At 44.3% G+C, this 25,368-nt stretch overlaps 1 protein-coding gene across 1 annotated transcript in view; it reads left to right on the top strand.

The window, feature by feature from the left end:
- ARFGEF2 (ARF guanine nucleotide exchange factor 2) overlaps positions 1 to 25,368 on the top strand; it is a 123,200-nt gene that overhangs the window by 8,861 nt on the left and 88,971 nt on the right. The window contains exons 2-11 of the mRNA XM_069750827.1: positions 14,006 to 14,036; positions 14,126 to 14,249; positions 14,458 to 14,604; positions 20,482 to 20,661; positions 20,921 to 21,086; positions 21,707 to 22,003; positions 22,171 to 22,298; positions 22,412 to 22,545; positions 22,861 to 23,095; positions 23,188 to 23,287. Of these exons, the coding sequence (XP_069606928.1) occupies positions 14,006 to 14,036; positions 14,126 to 14,249; positions 14,458 to 14,604; positions 20,482 to 20,661; positions 20,921 to 21,086; positions 21,707 to 22,003; positions 22,171 to 22,298; positions 22,412 to 22,545; positions 22,861 to 23,095; positions 23,188 to 23,287 (1,542 nt within the window). The remainder of the gene's footprint in view (positions 1 to 14,005; positions 14,037 to 14,125; positions 14,250 to 14,457; positions 14,605 to 20,481; positions 20,662 to 20,920; positions 21,087 to 21,706; positions 22,004 to 22,170; positions 22,299 to 22,411; positions 22,546 to 22,860; positions 23,096 to 23,187; positions 23,288 to 25,368) is intronic.

Below are 25,368 nucleotides of genomic sequence, written 5' to 3'. Positions count from 1 at the left end.
ATAATTTTGGAACCAATTTTTTTTTTTGTTAGGGAGTTATAAGGGTTAAAAGTTGACCAGCAATTTCTCATTTTTACAACACCATTTTTTTTTAGGGACCACGTCTCATTTGAAGTCATTTTGAGGGGTCTATATGATAGAAAATGCCCAAGTGTGACACCATTCTAAAAACTGCACCCCTCAAGGTGCTCAAAACCACATTCAAGAAGTTTATTAACCCTTCAGGTGTTTAATAGGAATTTTTGGAATGTTTAAATAAAAATGAACATTTAACTTTTTTACACAAAAAATTTACTTCAGCTCCAATTTGTTTTATTTTACCAAGGGTAACAGGAGAAATTGGACCCAAAAAGTTGTTGTCCAATTTGTCCTGAGTACGCTGATACCCCATATGTGGCAGTAAACCACTGTTTGGGCGCATGGGAGAGCTCGGAAGGGAAGGAGCGCTATTTGACTTTTCAATGCAAAATTGACAGGAATTGAGATGGGACGCCATGTTGCGTTTGGAGAGCCACTGATGTGCCTAAACATTGAAACCCCCCACAAGTGACACCATTTTGGAAAGTAGACCCCCTAAGGAACTTATCTAGAGGTGTGGTGAGCACTTTGACCCACCAAGTGCTTCACAGAAGTTTATAATGCAGAACCGTAAAAATAAAAAATCATATTTTTTCACAAAAATAATATTTTTGCCCCCAATTTTTTATTTTTCCAAGGGTAAGAGAAGAAATTGGACCTCAAAAGTTGTTGTCCAATTTGTCCCGAGTACGCTGATACCCCATATGTGGCAGTAAACCACTGTTTGGGCGCATGGGAGAGCTCGGAAGGGAAGGAGCGCCGTTTGACTTTTCAATGCAAAATTGACAGGAATTGAGATGGGACGCCATGTTGCGTTTGGAGAGCCACTGATGTGCCTAAACATTGAAACCCCCCACAAGTGACACCATTTTGGAAAGTAGACCCCCTAAGGAACTTATCTGGATGTGTGGTGAGCACTTTGACCCACCAAGGGCTTCACAGAAGTTTATAATGCAGAGCCATAAAAATAAAACAAAATTTTTTTCCCACAAAAATTATTTTTTAGCCCCCAGTTTTGTATTTTCCCTAGGGTAACAGGAGAAATTGGACCCCAAAAGTTGTTGTCCAATTTGTCCTGAGTACGCTGATACCCCATATGTGGGGGGGAACCACCGTTTGGGCGCATGGGAGGGTTCGGAAGGGAAGGAGCGCCATTTGGAATGCAGACTTAGATGGAATGGTCTGCAGGCGTCACATTGCGTTTGCAGAGCCCCTAATGTACCTAAACAGTAGAAACCCCCCACAAGTGACACCATTTTGGAAAGTAGACCCCCTAAGGAACTCATCTTGATGTGTTGTGAGAGCTTTGAACCCCCAAGTATTTCACTACAGTTTATAACGCAGAGCCATGCAAATAAAAAATATTTTTGTTTTCCCACAAAAATTATATTTTAGCCCCCAGTTTTGTATTTTTCCAAGGTTAGCAGGAGAAATTGGACCCTAAATGTTGTTGTCCAATTTGTCCTGAGTACGCTGATACCCGATATGTGGGGGGGAACCACCGTTTGGGCGCATGGGAGGGCTCGGAAGGGAAGGAGCATCATTTGGAATGCAGACTTAGATGGAATGGTCTGCAGGCGTCACATTGCGTTTGCAGAGCCCCTAATGTACCTAAACAGTAGAAACCCCCCACAAGTGACACCATTTTGGAAAGTAGACCCCCTAAGGAACTCATCTTGATGTGTTGTGAGAGCTTTGAACCCCCAAGTATTTCACTACAGTTTATAACGCAGAGCCATGCAAATAAAAAATATTTTTTTTTCCACAAAAATTATATTTTAGCCCCCAGTTTTGTATTTTTCCAAGGTTAGCAGGAGAAATTGGACCCTAAATGTTGTTGTCCAATTTGTCCTGAGTACGCTGATACCCGATATGTGGGGGGGAACCACCGTTTGGGCGCATGGGAGGGCTCGGAAGGGAAGGAGCATCATTTGGAATGCAGACTTAGATGGATTGGTCTGCAGGCGTCACATTGCGTTTGCAGAGCCCCTAATGTACCTAAACAGTAGAAACCCCCCACAAGTGACCCCATATTGGAAACTAGACCCCTCAATGAACTTATCTAGATGTGTTGTGAGAACTTTGAACCCCCAAGTGTTTCACTACAGTTTATAACGCAGAGCCGTGAAAATAAAAAATCTTTTTGTTTTCCCACAAAAATTATTTTTTAGCCCCCAGTTTTGTATTTTCCCAAGGGTAACAGGAGAAATTGGTCCACAAAAGTTGTTGTCCAATTTGTCCTGAGTACGCTGATACCCCATATGTTGGGGTAAACCCCTGTTTGGGCACACAGGAGAGCTCGGAAGGGAAGGAGCACTGTTTTACTTTTTCAACGCAGAATTGGCTGGAATTGAGATCGGACGCCATGTCGTGTTTGGAGAGCCCCTGATGTGCCGAAACAGTGGAAACCCCCCAATTATAACTGAAACCCTAATCTAAACACACCCCTAACCCTAATTCCAACGGTAACCCTAACCACACCTCTAACCCTGACACACCACTAACCCTAATCCCAACCCTATTCCCAACTGTAAATGTAATCTAAACCCTAACCCTAACTTTAGCCCCAACCCTAACTGTAGCCCCAACCCTAACCCTAACCCTAGCCCTAGCCCTAACCCTAGCCCTAACCCTAACCCTAACCCTAGCCCTAACCCTAGCCCTAACCCTAGCCCTAACCCTAGCCCTAACCCTAGCCCTAACCCTAGCCCTAGCCCTAACCCTAGCCCTAACCCTAGCCCTAACCCTAGCTTTAACCCTAGCCCTAACCCTAATCCTAGCCCTAACCCTAGCCCTAATGGGAAAATGGAAATAAATACATTTTTTTTTATTTTTCCCTAACTAAGGGGGTGATGAAGGGGGGTTTGATTTACTTTTATAGCGGGTTTTTTAGCGGATTTTTATGATTGGCAGCCGTCACACACTGAAAGACCCTTTTTATTGCAAAAAATATTTTTTGCAATACCACATTTTGAGAGCTATAATTTTTCCATATTTTGGTCCACAGAGTCATGTGAGGTCTTGTTTTTTGCGGGACGAGTTGACGTTTTTATTGAAAACATTTTTGGGCACGTGACATTTTTTTATCGCTTTTTATTCCGATTTTTGTGAGGAAGAATGACCAAAAGCCAGCTATTCATGAATTTCTATTGGGGGAGGCGTTTATACCGTTCCGCGTTTGGTAAAATTGATAAATCAGTTTTATTCTTCGGGTCAGTACGATTACAGCGATACCTCATTTATATCATTTTTTTATGGTTTGGTGCTTTTATACGATAAAAACTATTTTACAGAAAAAATAATTATTTTTGCATCGCTTTATTCTCAGGACTATAACTTTTTTATTTTTTTGCTGATGATGCTGTATGGCGGCTCTTTTTTTGCGGGACAATATGACGCTTTCAGCGGTACCATGGTTATTTATATCTGTCCTTTTGATCGCGTGCTATTCCACTTTTTGTTCGGCGGTATGATAATAAAGCGTTGTTTTTTGCCTCGTTTTTTTTTTTTTTCTTACGGTGTTTACTGAAGGGGTTAACTAGTGGGACAGTTTTATAGGTCGGGTCGTTACGGACGCGGCGATACTAAATATGTGTACTTTTATTGTTTTTTTTTTTTTATTTAGATGAAGAAATGTATTTATGGGAATAATATATTTTTTTTTTTTTTTCATTATTTTGGAATATTTTTTTTTATTTTTTTTACACATTTGGAAAATTTTTTTTTTACTTTTTTACTTTGTCCCAGGGGGGGACATCACAGATCAGTGATCTGACAGTTTGCACAGCACTCTGTCAGATCACTGATCTGATAGGAGTGCAGGCTGCTTCACAGTGCCTGCTCTGAGCAGGCTTCTGTGAAGACACCTCCCTCCCTGCAGGACCCGGATCCGCGGCCATCTTGGATCCGGGGCTCGAGCAGGGAGGGAGGTGAGGAGACCCTCGCAGCAACGCGATCACATCGCGTTGCTGCGGGGGGCTCAGGGAAGCCCGCAGGGAGCCCCCTCCCTGCGCGGTGCTTCCCTGCACCGCCGGCACATCGCGATCATCTTTGATCGCGGTGTGCCAGGGGTTAATGTGCCGGGGGCGGTCCGTGACCGCTCCTGGCACATAGTGCCGGATGTCAGCTGCGATAAGCAGCTGACACCCGGCCGCGATCGGCGGCGCTCCCCCCGTGAGCGCTGCCGATCGCTATGACGTACTATCCCGTCCAGGGTCAGATAAGCCCAGGGCACCTCGACGGGATAGTACGTCTAAGGTCACAGAGGGGTTAAATCTTGGTCGGGAAATAATGCCTCTAAAAATAAATTATGTGCCATTCCCTTTGCAGGATCCAGGGTGTTTGGACAGGCATTAGATGACATTTTAGAATTTGCGTCTGATAGTAAAAAAGGTTTTCCCGAGGATAAACGCAAGAAATTTCAGCCCTGTCGGAAAAGGCCTCCACCTCGCAAACAACCCGACTATAGAGAACAGTGGAGATCCAGCAGAGGGACCTATAAAGGATCCTATGCTCAGAACAGAAGGGGAAGAAATTCCCTTTTTGGGTCAAGCTCTAGACCTAGAAGACAGTCGCCTAGGCATAGGGGGCAGGCTCAGTCTTTTTCTGAACAACTGGAGTCGGATCACAAAGAACAAATATGTTCTCAATATAATAACCAAGGGCTACAAAATAGAGCTTATATGTCCCGCGCCAGAAAGGTGTATCTCGCCAACAGCTGTGGCAACCAATTCTCAAATGTTCACAGACCTTCAGAAACTTTTCAGCTCACAGGTCATAGTTCGGGTTCCCTCATCAGAAATAGGCAGAGGTCACTACTCTTCCCTATTCTCAATCCCAAAACCGTCAGGAGAAACTCGCACCATAATAAACCTAAAACCTTTAAACGTATGCGTCAAATACAAAAGGTTCAGAATGGAATCTATAAGGTCAACAATCAACGACCTGAAGAGTGCGTATTATCCGGTTCCAATCCATTCAACTTCTCAGGAGCTTCTGAGGTTTTCGGTAAGATTTCTGGACCAAACCTACCACCTCCAGTTTCAGTGCCTCCCGTTTGGCCTTGCCTCAGCTCCAAGAATATTCACAAAGCTGGTGGCAGAGGTAGTGGCATACCTAAGAAACCAAGGAATTACAATAATTCCTTATTTGGACGATTTTCTCCTGGTAGCCCGAGCAGAAGACACTTAACTCCTACACAGAGATCGAGTTGGGTTGGGTCATAAATCGAAAAAAGTCACACCTAAAGCCCGAGTCTCTGAAGGTATTCCTGGGAGTACTTCTGAATTCTACCTCCAGACAATCCGTTCTACCAAGAGAAAAGCAGGAGTCAATGAAAAAGATGATCATAGAGTTCCTGAGGCATCAAGTTACCATAAGATCAGCCATGAAGATCTTGGGAAAGATGACAGCCTGTATCACTTGCGTCAGGTGGGCCCAAGCTCACTCAAGACTATTACAAAGTCATGTTCTCTCGGTATGGGATCGTCGCCAGACGTCTCTGGACAGAACAATTCATCTATCTTCAGCAGTAAGAAGATCATTACTGTGGTGGACACAATGCGGCAACCTAAGAATAGGTGTACCATGGATCTTGACCCCTTGTGTGGTAATCACCACAGACACCAGTCACTGGGGATGGGGAGCACATCTAGAAGGGAGTTTCTTCCAGGGCAGGTGGCGCGAAGACATCAGCCACAAGTCCTCAACCTACAGAGAACTTTACACGGTTTGGGAGACCCTAAGAAGAAATCGTTCTCGCCTAAAGAACAAGCATGTGAAGTTTCTAACAGACAACATGACAGCAGTATCCTTCCTGAAACACCAGGGAGGTCCCAGACACAAAGCACTTCAAGAGTTAGCACAAGAGATATTTGTTTGGGCGGAGAACACAGTTCTTTCAATTACAGCAGTGCACTTAGAAGGGTCTCAGAACATCCTGGCCGACTACCTGAGCAGGAGGAAAGTCTGTCCAACAGAGTGGGAACTAAATCAAGAAGTTTTCCAACTATTATGCCACCGTTGGGGAACTCCCAAAATAGATTTATTTGCCACAAGAAAAAAATCGAAGGTGCCCAGATTCTATTCTCTCAACCCATCAGACATGTCAGAAGCAGTCGACGCCTTAAGCCAAACATGGGACGAACCACTCTCCTATGCGTTTCCTCCATTGACACTCAATCCGGTGGTACTCAAAATTCCGGAAGACCAGGCAACAGTTCTGATGATTGTACCATTCTGGCCAAAAAGAAGCTGTGGTTCTCGTTGATGGGATCCATGACAACAGAGAACCCAATCAAACTTCCTCTATGGAAGGACATCATTTATTAACCCCTTCATGACCGGGGGATTTTTCGTTTTTCCGTGTTCGTTTTTCGCTCCCCTCCTTCCCAGAGCCATAACTTTTTTATTTTTCCGTCAATTTGGCCATATGAGGGCTTATTTTTTGCGGGACGAGTTGTACTTTTGAACGACATCATTGGTTTTAGCATGTCGTGTACTAGAAAACGGGAAAAAAATTCCAAGTGCGGTGAAATTGCAAAAAAAGTGCAATCCCACATTGGTTTTTTGTTTGGCTTTTTTGCTAGGTTCACTAAATGCTAAAAATGACCTGCCATTATGATTCTCCAGGTCATTACGAGTTCATAGACACCAAACATGACTAGGTTATTTTTTATCTAAGTGGTGAAAAAAAATTCCAAACTTTGCTAAAAAAAATTGCGCCATTTTCCGATACTCGTAGCGTCTCCATTTTTCATCATCTGGGGTCGGTTGAGGGCTTATTTTTTGCGTGCCGAGATGACGTTTTTAATGATAGCATTTCGGTGCAGATACGTTCTTTTGATCGCCCGTTATTGCATTTTAATGCAATGTCGCGGCGACCAAAAAAACGTAATTCTTGCGTTTCGAGTTTTTTTCCCGCTACGCTGTTTAGCGATCAGGTTAATACTTTTTTTTATTTGATAGATCGGGCGATTCTGAGCGCGGCGATACCAAATATGCGTAGATTTGATATTTTTTTTATTGATTTATTTTGATTGGGGCGAAAGGGGGGTGATTTAAACTTTTATGTTTTTTTTATTTTTTTCACATTTTTTTAAACTTTTTTTTTTTAACTTTTGCCATGCTTCAATAGCCTCCATGAGAGGCTAGAAGCAGGCACAACCCGATTGGCTCTGCTACATAGCAGCGATCTGCTGATCGCTGCTATGTAGCAGAATTGCACGTGTGCTGTGAGCGCCGACCACAGGGTGGCGCTCACAGCGACGGGCAATCAGTAACCATAGAGGTCTCAAGGACCTCTATGGTTACAATATACAAGCATCGCCGACCCCCGATCATGTGACGGGGGTCGGCGATGACGTCATTTCCGGCCGCCCGGCCAGAAGCGGTAGTTAAATGCCGCTGTCTGCGTTTGACAGCGGCATTTAACTAGTTAATAGGTGCGGGCAGATCGCGATTCTGCCCGCGCCTATTACGGGCACATGTCAGCTGTTCAAAACAGCTGACATGTCCCGGCTTTGGTGCGGGCTCACCGCGGAGCCCTGCATCAAAGCAGGGGAACCGGCATCGGACGGTATAGTACGTCCGATGCCGGTAAGGGGTTAAGGTCCTGTCTTGCACCAAAACCCAGAAAGTTTACACCTTTCAGCATGGATCCTGAAAGGGACATATTGAAAGCCCGAGGTTTATCCGATGAAGTCCTTTCAACCATTCAGGCTAGTAGAAAACCAGTAACTTCAGCCATCTACTACAAAATCTGGAAAAAAATTCTGTATGGAGGGTGGCAGGTCGGCTGTGATGCCGGAGACCCCGGACGTTCCCAGAGTTCTGGATTTTCTCCAATCTGGTTTCAACATGGGGCTTAGGCCTAGTACCCTTAAAGTACAGATCTTGGCCCTCAGCACTTTCTTAGATTATCCTTTGGCATCTCACCCTTGGATAATTAGGTTTGTTAAAGCCATCCAGAGATTGCGTCCCACTTTTAGACAATTGACTCCCACTTGGAACTTAAACCTAGTCCTCAGGGCCCTATGTAAGAACCCTTTTATACCCTTGAGGAAGACATGCCTATCTCGGTTCATACATGGAAAACAACCTTTTTGGTAGCAATTACAACGGCTAAAAGAGTGGGAGAAATTCAAGCCCTGTCTATTAGGGATCCATACCTTCAGATTCGTGATGACCATATAATTTTAAAATTAGATCCATCGATTTATCCCTAAAATAGCTTCAGTACAAAACCGAAACCTGGAGATAATTTTACCCTCCTTTTGCGAAAACCCCTCTAATGCAAAAGAGCAATCTTTACATTCCCTTGATGTCAGACAAGCAGTGTTAGACTATCTAGAGGCCACTAGTAACTGGAGGAGGGACCCTAAACTATTTATCCTTTTTTGGGGAAAAAAATAGGGGTAAAAAAGCTTCCAAAACCTCTATAGCTAGATGGATCACAACGGTAATTGCTAAAGCCTACTCATCAGAAGGGGATGATTGTCCAGCAGGAATTAAAGCTCATTCTGCCATTTCAGCATCATGGGCTGAACGGGCAGGGGCGTCCTTAGAACAAATATGTAAGGCCGCAACTTGGGCCAGGGTGAACACATTTTGCAAACATTATAAACTTGACGTGTTAGCAGCCCAGCAAACGTCATTTGGGAGAAAGGTTCTCCAAGCAGTTGTCCCACCCTAAAAGGAGTTTTCTTTGGTATTCTCCAGAGTGCTGTCAGGGGGACGTCCTGGAAAATGGGTATTAGACCTACCGGTAATTCAGTTTCCAGGAGTCAATCCTGACAGAGGGGGAAGTAACGGTGCTATGTTTACTATTTCATATGCTGTAATATGATTTGGTTAATAAAGAATTCAAATTGTATCTATCCATGGTGTGGTACTTGTCAAAACACTGAAGGAAAGGGGGCGGAGTGGGACCTTTTAACCTCTCGTGTTGCTTTTCCTGTCCCTGCAAGGAGGAGGAGGACGTCCTCCAGAGTGCTGTCAGGATGTACTCCTTGAAACCGAATTACCGGTAGGTCTAATACCCGTTTTCTCCTTTAACATCATGTGATCTGTGCAGGTTTCACTGCTCTTCAAACCCCTCCCCCACTAGGCAAACTTTTAGTTTTGAGCTTTCGTTTTTTCTTCCCTACCTTTGTATATTTTTAGGTAGAAATAGCTCTATTGGGAGGTTTTTTTTTTTGTTTTTTTTTAGCAGGATGAGTTGTGGTTTTCAACTACAGCATTTATATAACCATATAAAGTGCTTAAAATGGGAAAAAAAATTCTAGTGGCATGAAAATTTAAAAAAAACAACAACAAACCCTTATTTTCTTGTTTTTACTGCTTTCGTTGTGCTGTGGTAAAAATGACATGGAACCATGATTTTTTTTTTTTTTTTTTTTTTTAATACTTTAGTGGTTAGAAATAAAAAATCTGAGTTTTGTTTAAAGAATACATTTTTAGGGGTTTTGTTGATGGTTCCTGAGGTTTTAAGGGGTAACGTTTCGGTTTGTGAAATGTTCAAAGCCGGCGTAAAGAGACATTTCTCTATCGCTTCATTGGGGGACACAGGAACCATGTCTGTATGCTGCTACCACTAGGAGGCTGACACTATCCAAATAAAAAAGTTAGCTCCTCCTCTGCAGTATACACCATACCGACAGGAAGTAGGCTATTCAGTTTAGCTTAGTGTCAATAGGAGGTGGACACGGGTCTTTTATTAGACCCATATTACCAGCCTCCACTTCCAAGGGGGCTCATCTCTTTGGCTACATGCTGGAACAAACTATGAAATGGCAGTTCAGCTCCTTTTTGTCCTTTCACTGTTTCGCGGCGACAGAAGATTTCTCTGGCTAGCACAGACCGTGGACTCGCCTGGTTAGGGAAAAGGCTTCATTCAAGCCCACCCCTTCCTGACGTTCCCGCAACTCCCATGGTAGGTCCACCAGGCCCAGACCTGGCAGAACTTCCTCGGCATAACTCGTGTTAAGGGCCCAGCATTCCTCCCAGTTTGGGCAGGCATCTCCTGTTTTTTTCAGGGACATTTGGCTTGCCTCGGTGGAGGACGCTTGGGTCAGGGAGGTGGTATCCTCTGGATACAAGATAGGGTTCTCTTCGCGGCCCCGGAATCGCTTCTTCGAATCCCGCCCTCTAAAAGATCCTGCTCTGATCCCAGGTTTCTTTGTGTCCATTGGCTTTCTTCATTGTTCAGAGGGTATCGTTTCCTTCCCAGAGCAGGAACGCTTCACAGGTTTCTATTCAAACCTGCTTGTAGTGCCAAAGAAGGGCGGCGCAGTTCGACCCATCCTGGTTCTGAAGTGGTTCTGCGGCATTTCAGGATGGAGTACCTCTGTTCAGTATTGGCTTCTATGGAACATCAGGAATTCCTGTGCTCCATAAATATCCAAGACGCCTATCTTCATGTTCTGATTTTCCCAGCACACCTGAGTTTCCTGCGTTTCGCGGCGCAGAAGAGTCATTTCCAGTTTGTCGCCCTGCCGCTTGGTCTTGCGACTGCTTCCAGTGTCTTCATAAAGATCATGGCGACATTTATGGCCATTTTGAGGATCAGGGGCCTAGTGCTCATTCCGTACCTCGAAGACATCCTCATCAAGGCTCCGCCCTTCTCTCAGGCCCAGGAGAGTCTGACCATCGTCTTCAACTCCCTGTCCCGTTTCTGGTGGCTGGTCAACAGAACAAAGTCTTGTTTTGTTCCGAGTCAGCCTCGTCTTCTTAGGCATGCTGTTTGACACCCGTCAGTCGGGGGGTTTTCTTCTCGATGAGAAGTGGGCAATTCTCCAGGACGGAGTTCGCTCTCTGCAAGGCCCTCGGCTGCCTTCCTTCCGTTCCGCAATGAAGGTCCTGTGACGAATGGTGGCAGCATCGGAAGCATTCCCTTTTGCGCTATTCCACTTGAGACCACTTCAGCAGGCCATCCTTTCTCAGTGGGACAGGTCTGTGCTGTCTCTGGATCGTCGATTCGGCTTTCCGTCCGATTCTAACGGTCTCTCAGCTGGTAGCTGTCATCCCCTCTCATTCCCCAGGTCCGGTCTTTCCTTCTCACCCATGGCAGGTGGTGACAACGGTCACCAGCCTTCCCGGCTGGGGCGCGGTTTCTCGCCATCCGTCAGTGAAAAGGGCATTGGTCGGAGCAAGAGTCCTCTCGGCCGATCGACATCCTTGAGATAAGGGCCATTTTTCTGAGTAACTGGGAAAGGCTTCTCAGAGGTCTGCCAGTCAGAATCCAGACGTCCAATGCCATGGCTGTGGCATATGTCAATCACCAGGGAGGGACTCAGAGTCTCTTGGCAATGGCGGAGGTATCCAAGATTGTCCTCTGGGCAGAGGCGACGGTTCCGGCAATATCCTCAGTGCATATTCCCGGCGTGGACAACTAGGCCGCGCTTTTTTTTCTCTGCCGCTAGGGTCTTGCGGCAGGAGAGTGGTCCCTGCATCAGGAGGGCTTCCTTCAGATTTGCCTTTGATGGGGAACTGCGGACGCGGATCTCTTTGCGTCCCGACTGCTTAGGAAGGTTCCACCGTTTGTTTCCAGGTTCGCGATCCTCTCGTAGTGGATACCGATGCTTTGGCCATTCCTGGGTCGCAATTTGTACTTCCCTATCTGTTTCCTCCCCTTCCCCTTCTTCCCAGGCTGTTGGGAGGGGGTTCTGGTTATTCTGATCGCACCAGATTGGCCCAGAAGGTTCTGGTTCGCAGAGATCGTCAATCTCCTCGCGGACTCCCCCTGGAGGCCCCCAGACAGGCCAGATCTTGTGTCCCAAGGACCGATCTGCCACCATAGTTCTTGGTTGCTCAATTTAACAACTTTGCTGTTGAAACCTTCCATCTTGGCCTTTTCTCCAGGTGGGACTTGATGCTGGCCTTGCCCTTAGTTCTCTAAAGGGTCAGGTAGCAACCCTTTCCATTCCCTTTCTGAAGTCCCTTTCAGAAGTCCTTAGCTTCCCGTTCTCAGGTCAGATATTTAGATTTGAGTGTCCTTGATGGTTGATATCTCTTAATGGCTAACTGAAAAGATGGTAGCAAATTGCAAACCTTCGAGACTTCTTAGGCCTCTTCATCAGGCATAGACTAATACAATTCTAAATATTTGTCTATCTACTGGCTATCACGGTACAAAGATTTATATCCTTCCCGTTCTCAGGTCACCGCTCTGCTTTACAGCTGGCCGGCGCTGACAGTGCAGGAAAGCACAGCGCCGGGGGACAGACACCGGAAAGTAAGTATGTAGTGTTTGTTTTTTTTCCACGTTTACGCTGGTAACCAGGGTAAACAACGGGTTACTAAGCGCGGCCCTGCGCTTAGTAACCCGATGTTTACCCTGGTTACCAGGGGACCGGCATCGTTGGTTGCTGGAGAGCTGTCTGTGTGACAGCTCTCCAGCGACCACACAGCCACGCTGCAGCGATCGGGATCGTTGTCTAGATCGCTTGAGCGTCGCTAAATGTGACGGTACCTTTAGTCATGTTTCTTTGGCTTTTTTATAGTGATTTGCACTATGTTTCATTTGCTTTCACCCTGCCCTTCAAGTGGCCAGCTTTCAAGATAAGATGAAACCAAGATATTAGTCATACATCAGACAATGGGCCATAAACCCATAGATACATAAAAGCCCACAAGGGATAGATAAAACTACCACAGACAGATGTTAAATAAACCTTGTTTTACAATAACAAACAAACTTAAAACTGTTTGTAAACTCAGAGGTCTTCAGACAATAAATAAGCAGCTCTCAAGATTGTGTCACAATGAGCATTGTCTGTCTGTAAATGTATGACAAGAAATGCTGCTCTGTAATGGTCTGTATGCATTCAGTATATTTCAAAATGGACTCAAAATAGCCATTTTTATATTCACATTACACATGGACACGCAAGAAACCTTTTAAATGCCACTGTCGGAAATGTTCATTTTCTTGTAAGTGGATAAGCAGCAGTGTTTGGGGCTAGATTCCGCTGCTTTTGTTTGAGAAAGGTGCCATCTGTAAAGCACAGTTTTCCGACCGTAACGTAGGACTCTGCCGAGAAGCTGTTACATATGGACGATAGTAACAATCCTGCTCGTCTACATTAATGTAAAGGTAAAAAAGACGACCTCCCTGCTCAACTAACATTAAAAGGGTTGTCCGGGGTTTTTTTGGCAATGATCTGTTCCGACTCAGAAAGGAACCTCCTTTGTCAGCGATTCTCTTGTTACCAGTGACATCACCTCAACAGAGCAGAATCTTTTCTTATCACTCTGCTCTGTCGATAGGGTGTCACTGCCTACGTCACTCTGATTGACAGCCATCTCGCCTCTGGGTTAGGCTGAGCCGGCTGTCTGTCAACATGATGCTGGCAGTGATGACCTTGTTGACAGAGCAGTCCAGAAGCAAAAGAGCTGCTCGGTTGACGTGAGGTCAAATGAAGCTTGAGAATCGCTGACTGAGCAGGAAGAGTTTGTTATAGGGAGGTAGTGAGCAGCTACGTTCTGTTAAGTTCTTAGCCAAAAAACTCCAAAGTCCTGGATAACCCCTTTAATTTTTCAGATATAGATGGTGGACACCCGTAGTCCTCTCTGCTTCCTAGTACTCTTTTTATGGCAGTACTTCTCCTTTGTGGGCAGTCCCTCAGTGGTGTGGGTGATACAGGAGTGACTGAGGGTCTTACTGTGTACCTACGTGGCTGGAGCTACCTGGATAATGAGGACAGTCATTGCGCTGTTTCTGTTTATCCTCTGTGGCCGTCTTCAGGCTGAGGACAGTCTGCTCTGTGGCTGCATAATATGTCTCTGCACTATTCATTGATTGCAGCTTGTGTAGCAGGTCAGATGAGGACAGTAATGTGACATGTTTTCTGTCTGTTACAATATGATATCAGACCGGCATCCACGTTGCTTCTTGTTGACCATTTCTTTTATTTTTCTGTTTTTGCAGATGAACTTAAAGCTGAATTGGAACCGCAGAAGTAAGTGTGACCTGCACAGCTTCTGTCTCTTCCTCCCATGCAACAGTTGTTTTATTTTCTAAAACTGATTTCCTTTCCACTCATTTTAGGGATGAATCCGCTCCTCCCTTTAAACCTAAATTCATTGAAGCCGATAGATATTTCCTTCCGTTTGAGCTGGCATGTCAATTAAAGTCTCCTCGAGTGGTCAGCACGTCCCTGGACTGCTTGCAGGTACTTAGCACACACGGCTGATAAGCTGATATGGCAAAACTAGTACCAGCAGCTAAGCCGGTTACAGGCATGGGTAACGTCTCTGTGTTAGGCCAGCTATGGGATAGATGTTTTATGTTTGTGTATATATCTGTTTCTGGGCACTGTAGTGTATGTCCGTAGCGCTCCTTATTGACTTTTAGCTTTATGCTGTTTGCCTATCTCGTAGAAACTAATTGCTTACGGTCATATAACTGGCAAGGCTCCAGATAAAGGCATTGCCGGGAAACGCCTCATTGATCGCATAGTGGACACCATCTGCAATTGTTTCCAGGGCCCCCAGACAGATGAGGGGGTGCAGCTCCAGATCATTAAGGTGAGAATTTCAGCTTGTCCAAAAGAAAATAGGCGCTACCTGTCGTAGCACAGCTTTTTTTTTTCTTTTTCAGAATCCTTTTTGTAGAATAAAATCCAGAACCTGATTGTTTTCTTGGTGTTAATGATTTGGTTGGATTACATCCCCTTCCTCATGGCGTCTGATCTATGCAATGTGGTGAAGTCCACCCATGACAAAGCTGGGATAATCTTAAATACATTATACTTGATAACAACCACTGTTCTTACATATCCAGTTTTGTCTAGTTTTATCTCTAACCTCCTCTTTTGGCATTTCGCAGCTTACTAACTCTCCAACGCATGATGACGGAAACTCCCTCGATTTGGTCTTCTCCCGGCTTTGCTCAGTGGACGATTTCACAAACTCCCTCTCCCGCTCTCTGACCACAACTTTCTTTCATTCTCTGTCAAGAACTGCCATCCCGCTCAGGTCACCCCCATTTTCCACATTTATAGAAATATTTAGGCCATTAACACCCAGAAACCTATGAAGAAATTGCAGTCCTCATTGGCCCCTATCTCCTCCATCTCATGTCCTAATGCTGCACTGAAGCCTTGCAATGAAACCCTGCAAAGTGCCCTGGATGAAATTTCACCTCCTATACATAGAACAACTCGGCACAGACTGCGACAACCGTGGCACACACTGCAAACACGTTTCTTGCTGCAGTGCTCCAGGTGTGCCGAACGTCTTTGGAGAAAATCTAATCTACCCAAAGATTTAATCCATTATAAGTTCATGCTTAAAACATACAACTATGCCAGTCACCTCTCCAAACAAACCTATTTTAACACCCTCATCAGCTCACTGTCCAATAACCCTAAACGTCTCTTTGACGCTTTTCATTCCCTACTCAACCCAAGAGTGCAGGCCCCAACCACGGATCTCCACGCTGACGAACTGGCCAATTACTTCAAAGAAAAAATTGACCACATCCGACAGGAAATTTTCTCCCAATCTCCTCATACCATTCACTGTCCTCTCTCCCCCACTGCATCTAGCTCACTCGCTGACTTTGAACCAATCACAGAAGAAGTAGTAATCAGGCTCCTTGCATATTCTCGCCCCAACACTTGCACCAGTGACCCCATTCCGTCACATTTCCTCCAGTCCCTTTCCCCTGCTGTCACCTCTCACCTAACTAAAATATTCAACCTTTCTCTCTCTTCCAGTATCTTTCCCTCCTTATTTAAGCATGCCATCATACATCCATTACTTAAAAAACCATCCCTCCACCAAAACTGTGCCTCTAATTACAGACCTGTCTCTAATCTTCATCTTCACCCTTCATCTCTAAACTCCTCGAACACCTGGTCCACTCCCGTCTTATCCGCTTTCTCTCAGATAACTCTATTCTCGAACCTCTTCAATCTGGCTTCCGCTCTTTACACTCTACTGAAACTGCCCTCACTTAAGTCTCTAATAATCTACTAACAGATAAATCTAATGGTCACTACTCCATGCTAATTCTCTTGGATCTCTCCGCAGCATTCGATACTGTGGATCATCAGCTCCTCCTCACTATGCTCCGCTCCATCGGCCTCAAGGACACCGTTCTCTCCCGATTCTCCTATCTGACGTCTTTTTCAGTGTATCTTTTGCTGGTTCCTCCTCCTCTCACCTTCTCCTTAATGTTGGGGTTCCTCAAGGATCAGTCCTAGGCCCCCTCTTCTTCTCTTTGTATACTGCCGCTATTGGACAAACAATCAGTAGGTTTGGTTTCCAGTACCATCTCTATGCTGATGACACCTAATTATACATTTCTTCTCCTGATATCACGCCTGCCTTTTTAGAAAACACCAGTGATTTTCTTACCACTGTCTCTAACATCATGTCCTCCCTCTATATGAAACTGAACCTGTCAAAAACTGAACTTCTCGTGTTCTCTCCCTCTACTAACCTACCTTTGCCTGACATTGCCATCTCCGTGTATGGCTCCACCATTACTCCCAAGCAACATGCCTGCTGCCTTGGGGTTACTCTTGATTCAGAGCTTTCATTCACCTCCCCCAACCAGGGCTGTGGAGTCGGTAAGCCACAGTTGTGACTCCGACTCCTGGATTTTATCAGGTTCCAACTCCGACTCCGGCTCCAACTCCTTCATAAATGGCCAATTCGTAACGATAAATTTACTATTGTCAAATATTAACATCGTGCTTATTCAATTTCTCACCATCATATAAGTATTCAGACCACTTAGAGCAAAAACTATATTTATTAGAATACAATTAGAATATAGCAAATAACTTTTATAAACTTTTCTAAACTCTTGTAAGTAAATATGCGATAAACACTGTTATGCAGTTAATAAGAAGAAATCTATAAATTTGTCCTCAGAAAAAGTATTGCCTCTGTCAGATCCTCATTCATTGATGCCCTCAAATCTGATCTAATTATTTTGAGAGCAGAGAACAACCTCTCTATACTAACTTGGGTTGGTGGCAAAGCAGTAACCACTCGGGCAACATCTCTGACAATGTCAGGATACAGAGGAATCGCTTGTTGCACTGTTATTTTTGATGAACGGTCAAATTTCTCAATTTCTTTTAGTGCACATGAAAAATTCTGCTGAAATGTACTGGCTGTGCTCTTTGATGGGGATGACTCTTCTATGCGGGAACGCTTTGCACGGTCCTTGTGATCCAAATATTTTTTTAAATTAAATTCTTCATCAGTTGATGAGGGTGACGATGTGGCAGGACAACCAAATTCTTCTTGTTCCTCCTGACTGTTCTGCAACCCTTTCATCCTTACTGCTATTTCAAACAGAGCTTCTTTTCCTTTAGTTAGCTGTTGATCATAGAAGAATCCGATGCATTGGGTCTACATAAACAGCTGCCAAAAGAATGTTATTTTGTAATAGTCGCTCCTCTCTCCGTTTCCTTGATGTAGCAATGCCACTTGCAATTAACCCTCCTCTTTGGGACAGACCAAACATCAGGTTCTTCCACTCCTTTAAGAAAATACCTGGAGATGGGTGCTCTAGCAATTTTTCCAGCTCAGTCACCTGATTCCACTGACTTTCATTTAGCGTCAGTTGAGGGTTAGCCATGTCTACAAGAAAGGTTTTCAGTTCAACCAAGCGCTGAATCATTAAGTACTGCCCCATCATGTGGCTTGATCAATAATTGCCCCTTTTCCAGCACGTCTCTTCAAAATTGAGTCAACTTTAGGGATTCTGGCAACAGTAGCCAATTTTCTCACCTTGCCAATCAGTGCAGCAGCATGTCCTTCTTGCAGACTGTCTTATAGCCAGCTGTAGCGTATGCACAACACGGCGCATGTGATGAGTGAAAGAACGTATTTCAACAAGATCATCTAAACTATCATGTTGCTGTTCATCTGAAGCAACTTCAGTTTGCTCCTCAGTTACAATACTGTGTTCCTTAATTTCAAACATTTCTGTGTCAGTGTACCCAAAATGTTCTTCTAGCTGCTGGTCACAATCATTACTCTCATTTATTTGCTTAATAGTACTTATCATATTTGAAGCATTGTCAGTTACGACAGAAAGAACTTGCTCTTTTTTAAGTTCATAGTCTTGCAGAACCTTTTCCACCAAGACCTGGAGAAACTCACTGGTGCGATGAGCTTTGGTGTCTTTTACTGCCAATGTCTTGGTAACTATTTCATTTTTGTCACAAACAAATCGGACATTGATGGCAAAATAGTTCACTCTGTGACGTATGCAGGCATCCATTTTAGGAAACAGAAAGCGTCCCTTGAGAGTTTTTTTAAGTTCTTCCTTTTGTTTAAAAGCTTCTTCGATTACTAATTCTCTAATACTCTCTCTCCAGAGAAACACCAAGCTTGCGGGCCATTTCCCCATTCAGACACATAAAAGCTGGTCGTGAAAATAATGAAATAAGCACACTATCCTTTACAACAAGCTCTATGATCTATTTTTAAATGTATCTACTGTCATTGTCACAGTAACTTTGTCACTGACAAAATATCTTGCAACTGATGGCTGCAAAGTTCTCTGCTTCTCTGCTTTGTTTGGCTGGAAGAGCTGGGCACTGGTTCATTGGTTTGGATGCAGTCTTTCTCATCCACTGCTTTCAGTACTTCTGGATGAAAGCGCTATAAATGTCTCTTTAGATTAGAAGCTCTGGTAGGAGCATTTTTATCTTTGCCTGAATATGCACTGATCTTGGCTTCACAGTATTTGTTTTCGTCTGGATCATTTGTCATACGCTGACAGATATAATGTTTTCTATCTTGAATGATGGTGAAATGTTCAAATACAGCTGATTTAATGTGACGCTTCTTTGACATTCTCTGGTTATTATTTCTGCATTCACAATCCAAATGACAATTGTTTTTCCTAAAAACAATTGTACAAAATTATTGCCAGGTCGTACAACTGATATAGTGGTCAGTAATACTGTTATTCCTCATGTACTCACCGTTAACTGATGCAAAGTTTGTTGAAAGGATAATACTTCTTACAGTCTTCCTCTTCTGAGTAGCAGCTGTGAGATACTTGGAAGACGCACACCAAACATCTAGTCTAGAGGAGGAGCTTTACTATTAAGAATTTGCAACACATTTTCAGTTTCATACATTATAAGTAGTGGGGTTGGGGCAGCATGAGGTTAACCAAGTATAAGATTAGATAAGGGCAGTGGAGAACAGTGACACACAAGAAGTAAGAAATGTCTTTATCTCCAGCGAGAACTGGTTATCACTGTTGTTCATAGTTTGATAGAACATATATATTTGAGTAACATTTATAAAATTCATATGAAAGTTCAATTATGAAATATTAATACATTTTTTTAAAGCTGGAGTCGGTACATTTCTACCGACTCCGACTCCAACCAAAACTAACCCCGACTCCACGACTCCAACTCCACAGCCCTGCCCCCAACCCCCCCACCCCACATCTAATCACTGGCTCGCTCTTCTTATCTGCATCTCAAAAACATATCTAGAATTCGCCCTTTTTTTTACTTTCGACTCTGCAAAAACTCTTACTGTTTCACTTATTCATTCCTGTCTGGACTATTGTAACTCTCTACTAATCGGCCTCCCTCTTACCAAACTCTCCTCTCTCCAATCTGTCATGAATGCTGCAGCCAGGATCATATTCCTCACCAATCGTTATACCGATGCCTCTCCCTTGTGCCAGTCATTACACTGGTTACCCATCCACTCCAGAATCCAGTACAAAACTATTACCATCATCCACAAAGCACTCCATGGCTCAGCAACACCCAACATCTCCTCCCTGGTCTCAGCCTACCACCCTACCCGTGCTCTCCGTTCTGCTAATGACCTGAGGTTAACATCCTCAATAATCAGAACCTGCCACTCCCATCTCCAAGACTTTTCACGTGCTTCGCCAATTCTTTGGAATGCACTACCCAGGTTAATTCGACTAATCCCCCAATCCCCCACATCCCTAAAAACGCATTTGTTCAGACTGGCCTATTGCCTCAATGCATTATCCTAACCGTCCCTCGGTGGCCCATTCAAAAAACTTAAACCATAATCCGGTTCCTCGCATCTTGTTCTCATACACTTTATGTATTTAATTAGCCCTCTGTGTCTGTACTGTTACATACTTGGGCCAATAACCGGTTCATGCAGCTTTACATGAACACCTGATCCTTACACTATGGCTGGTCCGAACAATGAAAGCAATTGTTACCATCCACCTCTCGTGTCTCCCCAATCTCCTCATAGATTGTAAGCTTGTGAGCAGGGCCCTCATTCCTCTTGGTATCTCTTTTGAACTGTGATTATTGTTATGCTGTAATGTCTATTATCTGTACAAGTCCACTCTATAATGTAAAGTGCTGTGGAATATGTTGGCGCTATATAAATAAAATTATTATCATCATCATCCAGGCTCTCCTGACTGTAGTCACCTCTCCATACGTTGAGATCCATGAGGCCACCATCCTGCACACCGTGCGAACATGTTACAACATATACCTTGCCAGCAAAAACCTAGTGAACCAGACCACTGCCAAGGCAACGTTGACTCAAATGCTGAATGTCATCTTCAACCGCATGGAAACTCAGGCAGTAAGAGTTCAACCTGATACCGGAGTTTTAGCAAAAGTGAAAAAACTGTGTGGCTGCACAATATAGTATGACATTCTGCTTATTTCTAACAACGCTGCTGTTTTCTAGCGCCAGTTACTGTGGACCTCCTTTGTGACCCTTATTGGTGTAGTGCTCCTCACAACTACACAGTGTTTATAGTTTTCTGTAGATTTACATGAAAGTGATTATCTCCGAGACCCTTCTCTGTGGTACTGATGTATTTTGTGTATTCTTATAGGTCAACGATCGAGATTATACAAAACAGAAGCTTTATTCTCCTGCTGCTCAAAAATTAATGGGCTCTCCAGCTACTGTATTCAGGAGAGGCAGCTATCCTCTGAGTGCTCCACCTACACCTACAAGTGGCAGCGTCACCAATGGCAGCCATCAAATAGAGGACGGAGGTGAGTTGGACTTCTTCCATTATAGCCAGAACGATGGCTGTAATCACATGAACCTCCTACAATATGGAGGAGATGCAGCTAATCTATTGTTCAGGGCTGTTTTGTAAAAACATTGCAAGGCCACAATCTGAAGTAGAACATTTTACAAAATGTGTATCTATTATTGATGTAAATAGGAGCCCAAAAGACAGGAGAAGTGCCCTAGGGCATTGATGGTAGAGGAAGGACATATCCAAAAAAACAAATGGGCCAAAATATTGTGGCTTCTTTGCATCTTTGAATCCATTTAACCGGAATTACTAGAGATGGGTAAGAGACAGTACGGGTGTGTCCTCACCTAGCCAATTTGTCTAAACTAGCGGCGTTTCTGACTAGAGTAGCATTTCTGCCACAGAGACATGCGCCGCGTAGGAGAAGCCCCACATTCATTAAGTGACGTGCACGTCCTAATGAAAACTGCGTCTTTTGTTCACCATCAAGGTTGGCATATCACGAGTGTGTGCTACCCAAGTATTAATGAATCTGTCCCAAAGTGTGTGAGCAAGCAATGCCATTGTAATTTTAAATATATATTGCGTCAGTAGGATATTAAAAGCTGCAGTTGGGCTTCTTTAATCTAGTGCCACCTTCACGGGTAGACGGGGCATTGGAGGTTCCAGCACAGATGGAAGTAGTACGGGAGGCGCCAGCTCAGGCAGAAGTTATGCAAGAGCTGCCAGAACAGAGAAACACTGCAGAGGAGACCCCAGCACCATTGGAAGGGGCTCAAGAGCTGCCAGCACCAGTGGAAGGGGCTCAGGAGCTGCCAGCACCAGTGGAAGGGGCTCAGGAGCTGCCAGCACAGGTGGATGCTGCACATGTGGTGCCAGCACAGGTGGACAGAGCACAGGAGCCACCAAGTGAATGTGATGTTAAAGGTATGAGGGTCCTTCTTAATTCTTCCTGGGATATTTTCATTAGTAATGCAACATCTAGAAATTTTGGGGTTGTAATGAAGGTGACATTTCAGTAGTGATGAACTTTACGGATAAAGTAAATTGTTAATATGGTTGTTTGTCTTATCTTTTATGATTTCTTTCCTTAGAGCCTGAAGAGAAAGTTACAGACAGTGCACCTTGTGACTCTGAAACCTCTGATCTCCCACCACCTGAGACTATCCACACTAATGGAATAGCAGATGATGGGCATTCGGTGTCTTCCATGGATAATCTGGTATGGCAGTGCCTTCTATATTTGGAGTAGTTTTTTCCAGACAACATTTTTTGGTTGGATTGTGACACAGTCTCCTGGATCCAGTGTCATTTGATCTGTTTTCTCTTATTCAGGAGTCCGATTCCCTTCCTGGCTATCACTCTGGTGCTAGATTTACAAACATCCTACAAAAAGATGCTTTCCTAGTGTTTCGCTCACTCTGTAAACTGTCCATGAAGCCTCTGGGAGATGGACCGCCAGACCCTAAGTAAGTGACCTCCTGATTAGCCTTAAATGGGAGGCAGTCCCATGTCACATAACATGACCTTACTTGATTCTAGGCCTAGATACCACTGTGTCTGCGAACAGTTCACATCATACGGAGTCCTCAATAAAATGTTCTCTTTCATAAATGCCATCTTCTTGGCAGCTGTGCAAAACTCCTATCTTTATTAAGGCCACTGCATATACACCAATAGCATCTGACTGCTCCCTTGAAATATGACATATATTACTTTGTACCATTCCTATTATTATATCATTTTTTTATAGGTCCTCACACGTGACTGTTTTTGTTTTGCAGGTCTCATGAACTCCGCTCTAAGATCCTCTCTCTCCAGCTCTTACTGTCAGTATTGCAAAATGCTGGCCCTGTCTTTAGGACTCATGAAATGTTCATCAATGCAATCAAGCAATACCTCTGTGTGGCCTTATCGAAAAACGGGGTGTCCTCTGTGCCCGATGTTTTTGAACTCTCCTTGGCCATATTCCTCAGCTTGCTGTCTAATTTTAAGATGCATCTAAAAATGCAGGTGGAGGTAAGCTTCAGCTACACGTGCCGTCCTGTGCTGGCTTGGGGGGCTTTGATCTCCTCCCTATTTTAAATTCTTTCTTCTTTTGCCTTTTAAAGGTGTTTTTCAAAGAAATATTTTTGAACATATTAGAGACTTCATCAAGTTCTTTTGAGCACAAATGGATGGTGATACAGACCCTGACGAGGATTTGTGCAGGTAAAGGATAATTGGTGATCGCTACCTTGAGACTACAGAGGGCTTAGGCCCCTTTCACACATCAGTTTTTTGCCATCAGTCGCAATCTGTCAAATCCAGCTTGTATTAGCAATGGATTGCGACGGATGGCCTCACATTTCATCTGTCGTTCGCCCGATCTGTCGAAAATTGTTTGTCCGGCGGCTGGAGACAACAGACACCGTAACGTTCTTTGTGTCCGTCGAAAAAACGGACAGTGACGGATCCTTCACCGTCCGTCGTTTGCTAGAATGGAAGCCTATGGCGCCGGATCCGGCAAATGACGGAATCCGGCGACTGATTCCGTTTTTTAAAACTGAGCATGCTCCGATTTTTTTCTTTTTTTTTTTTTCTTTCTTTAGGATCCAATTAGCCGGATCAGCTAGTCGGATCAGGTGAAAAAACGGATCCGTCGTATCAGTTTTTCACAATCTGCAACGAATCCGTTTTTTTTCAAAATTTGATGGATTGTGACTGATGGCAAAACACTGATGTGTGAAAGGGGACTTAAAGGGGTTTTCTGTTCTGAAGCACACCTGTGTTCTGCTTCTTGCAAGCCATGGGGGCAGTACCCTCCTAATAATTGACTGGATGAGTGGCATGGTTGTGCCGCTCACCTGAATTGTGCGCTCTTCTCCTCTTGCCCCTTCGTGCCTCTGCAGCATCAGAGAAGTACTGGGGGACTGAAGCTGTTCGGATCCAGCCTGCTTCAGAGCAGTGCTTACCCTTTGATTGTTAAACAGACCACCTATGACTGAGGAGTGGCCGGTAACCAAGGCAAGGAGCAGTAAACTATAAAGTTAAACATTTGTCTGTTCTTGAAAACAGAGCGGATTTCTAATAAGAAATAAATAGCAAACTTGCTTGTTTTAAAAATGACTTTGCAAATTTACCCTTTTAGCAAGAAGAGGCAACTTTTTTTTTTTTTGCTCTTGAGGCCCCTTCACGTTCATTCATTTCCATGGGTAACATGTAATGCCTCATTAATCCGGTAGTGGCGGAGAGGGCGAGTTAAACACTTGTCGTGTTCCCTGATGATCATACCTACTTGCGTCTGATCGGCTTATAGGCCGGGACCTTCCAACAAAAAAAACCTGCTAAATCTTTACTATCCCCTTTTGTTCCGCTTTAGAAAAATTAATCTCTTTTTTTGTTTGTTTTGTTTTCCCTTTTTAAAAACACCCTCTACCCTATATGACTATGTCTGGCATTGCAACTGAGACACATGGACAGGAGCGCTACTGTTTTTCTGATACCTAAAGGTTTATATACACGCTTCTCAAGGGTGACCCCCAAATCCCGCATGTGGTTAGTCGTATGTGTGCAGGAGTGAGAACATAATTTATGGTCAGTGCAGTGATTGATGTAAGTTGCTAATAATAAATGGAAGTAGTCGCTGCCTGAATTGGTGACCTCTTCTATTCACCTGCATCTCCTGTCTGTAGATTGCAGCTCAATTACAGACTTGATGTAATCATAGACACTCGCTCCTGAGTGATGATGTGTCTGTTAATGGGAATTTTTCTATCTCCTCACATTGGGGGACACAGGAACCATGGGTGTATGTGGCTACCACTAGGAGGCTGACACTATGCACAAAAAAAGTTAGCTCCTCCTCTGCAGTGTACACCCCACCGACTGGCATTATGAACTTCAGTTTAGCTTAGTGTCAGTAGGAGGTGGACACGGGTCTTTCAGACCCTTATCTACCTCAGTGTGCGTCGTTCCTTTTCAGATTTTTCGGAGGGATACAGGGTGAACAGTCACACCTGTAATCCTACATTATGGACTATGAGAACGGTGTGTACTGCCTCCCCGTATCCTCATAGATCCCACAGCAGGACCAAGATCCTAGCACACAAGCATGCTTAGAAGTCCGGTCCTAGCTCCGTCCCCCACCCACTCGCCCACCAGAGCCTGTCGGTTGGAGGAGACGAGGATGTCCATCAGCTCTTTGGATGTCTGATATCTTCCCTGGATTGAGGTTAGTAAGGACGGCGTGGGATGTGTTAGGTGAGTATTTCACTTACCCCTACCCTCCTCAGATCCGGGGTGGTTATTGG

This window comes from Ranitomeya imitator, chromosome 2 (assembly GCF_032444005.1).
Source record: "Ranitomeya imitator isolate aRanImi1 chromosome 2, aRanImi1.pri, whole genome shotgun sequence".
NCBI lineage: Eukaryota > Metazoa > Chordata > Amphibia > Anura > Dendrobatidae > Ranitomeya > Ranitomeya imitator.
Note: the sequence above shows the minus strand (reverse complement) of the source record. Positions and strands in the feature narration are given on the sequence as shown.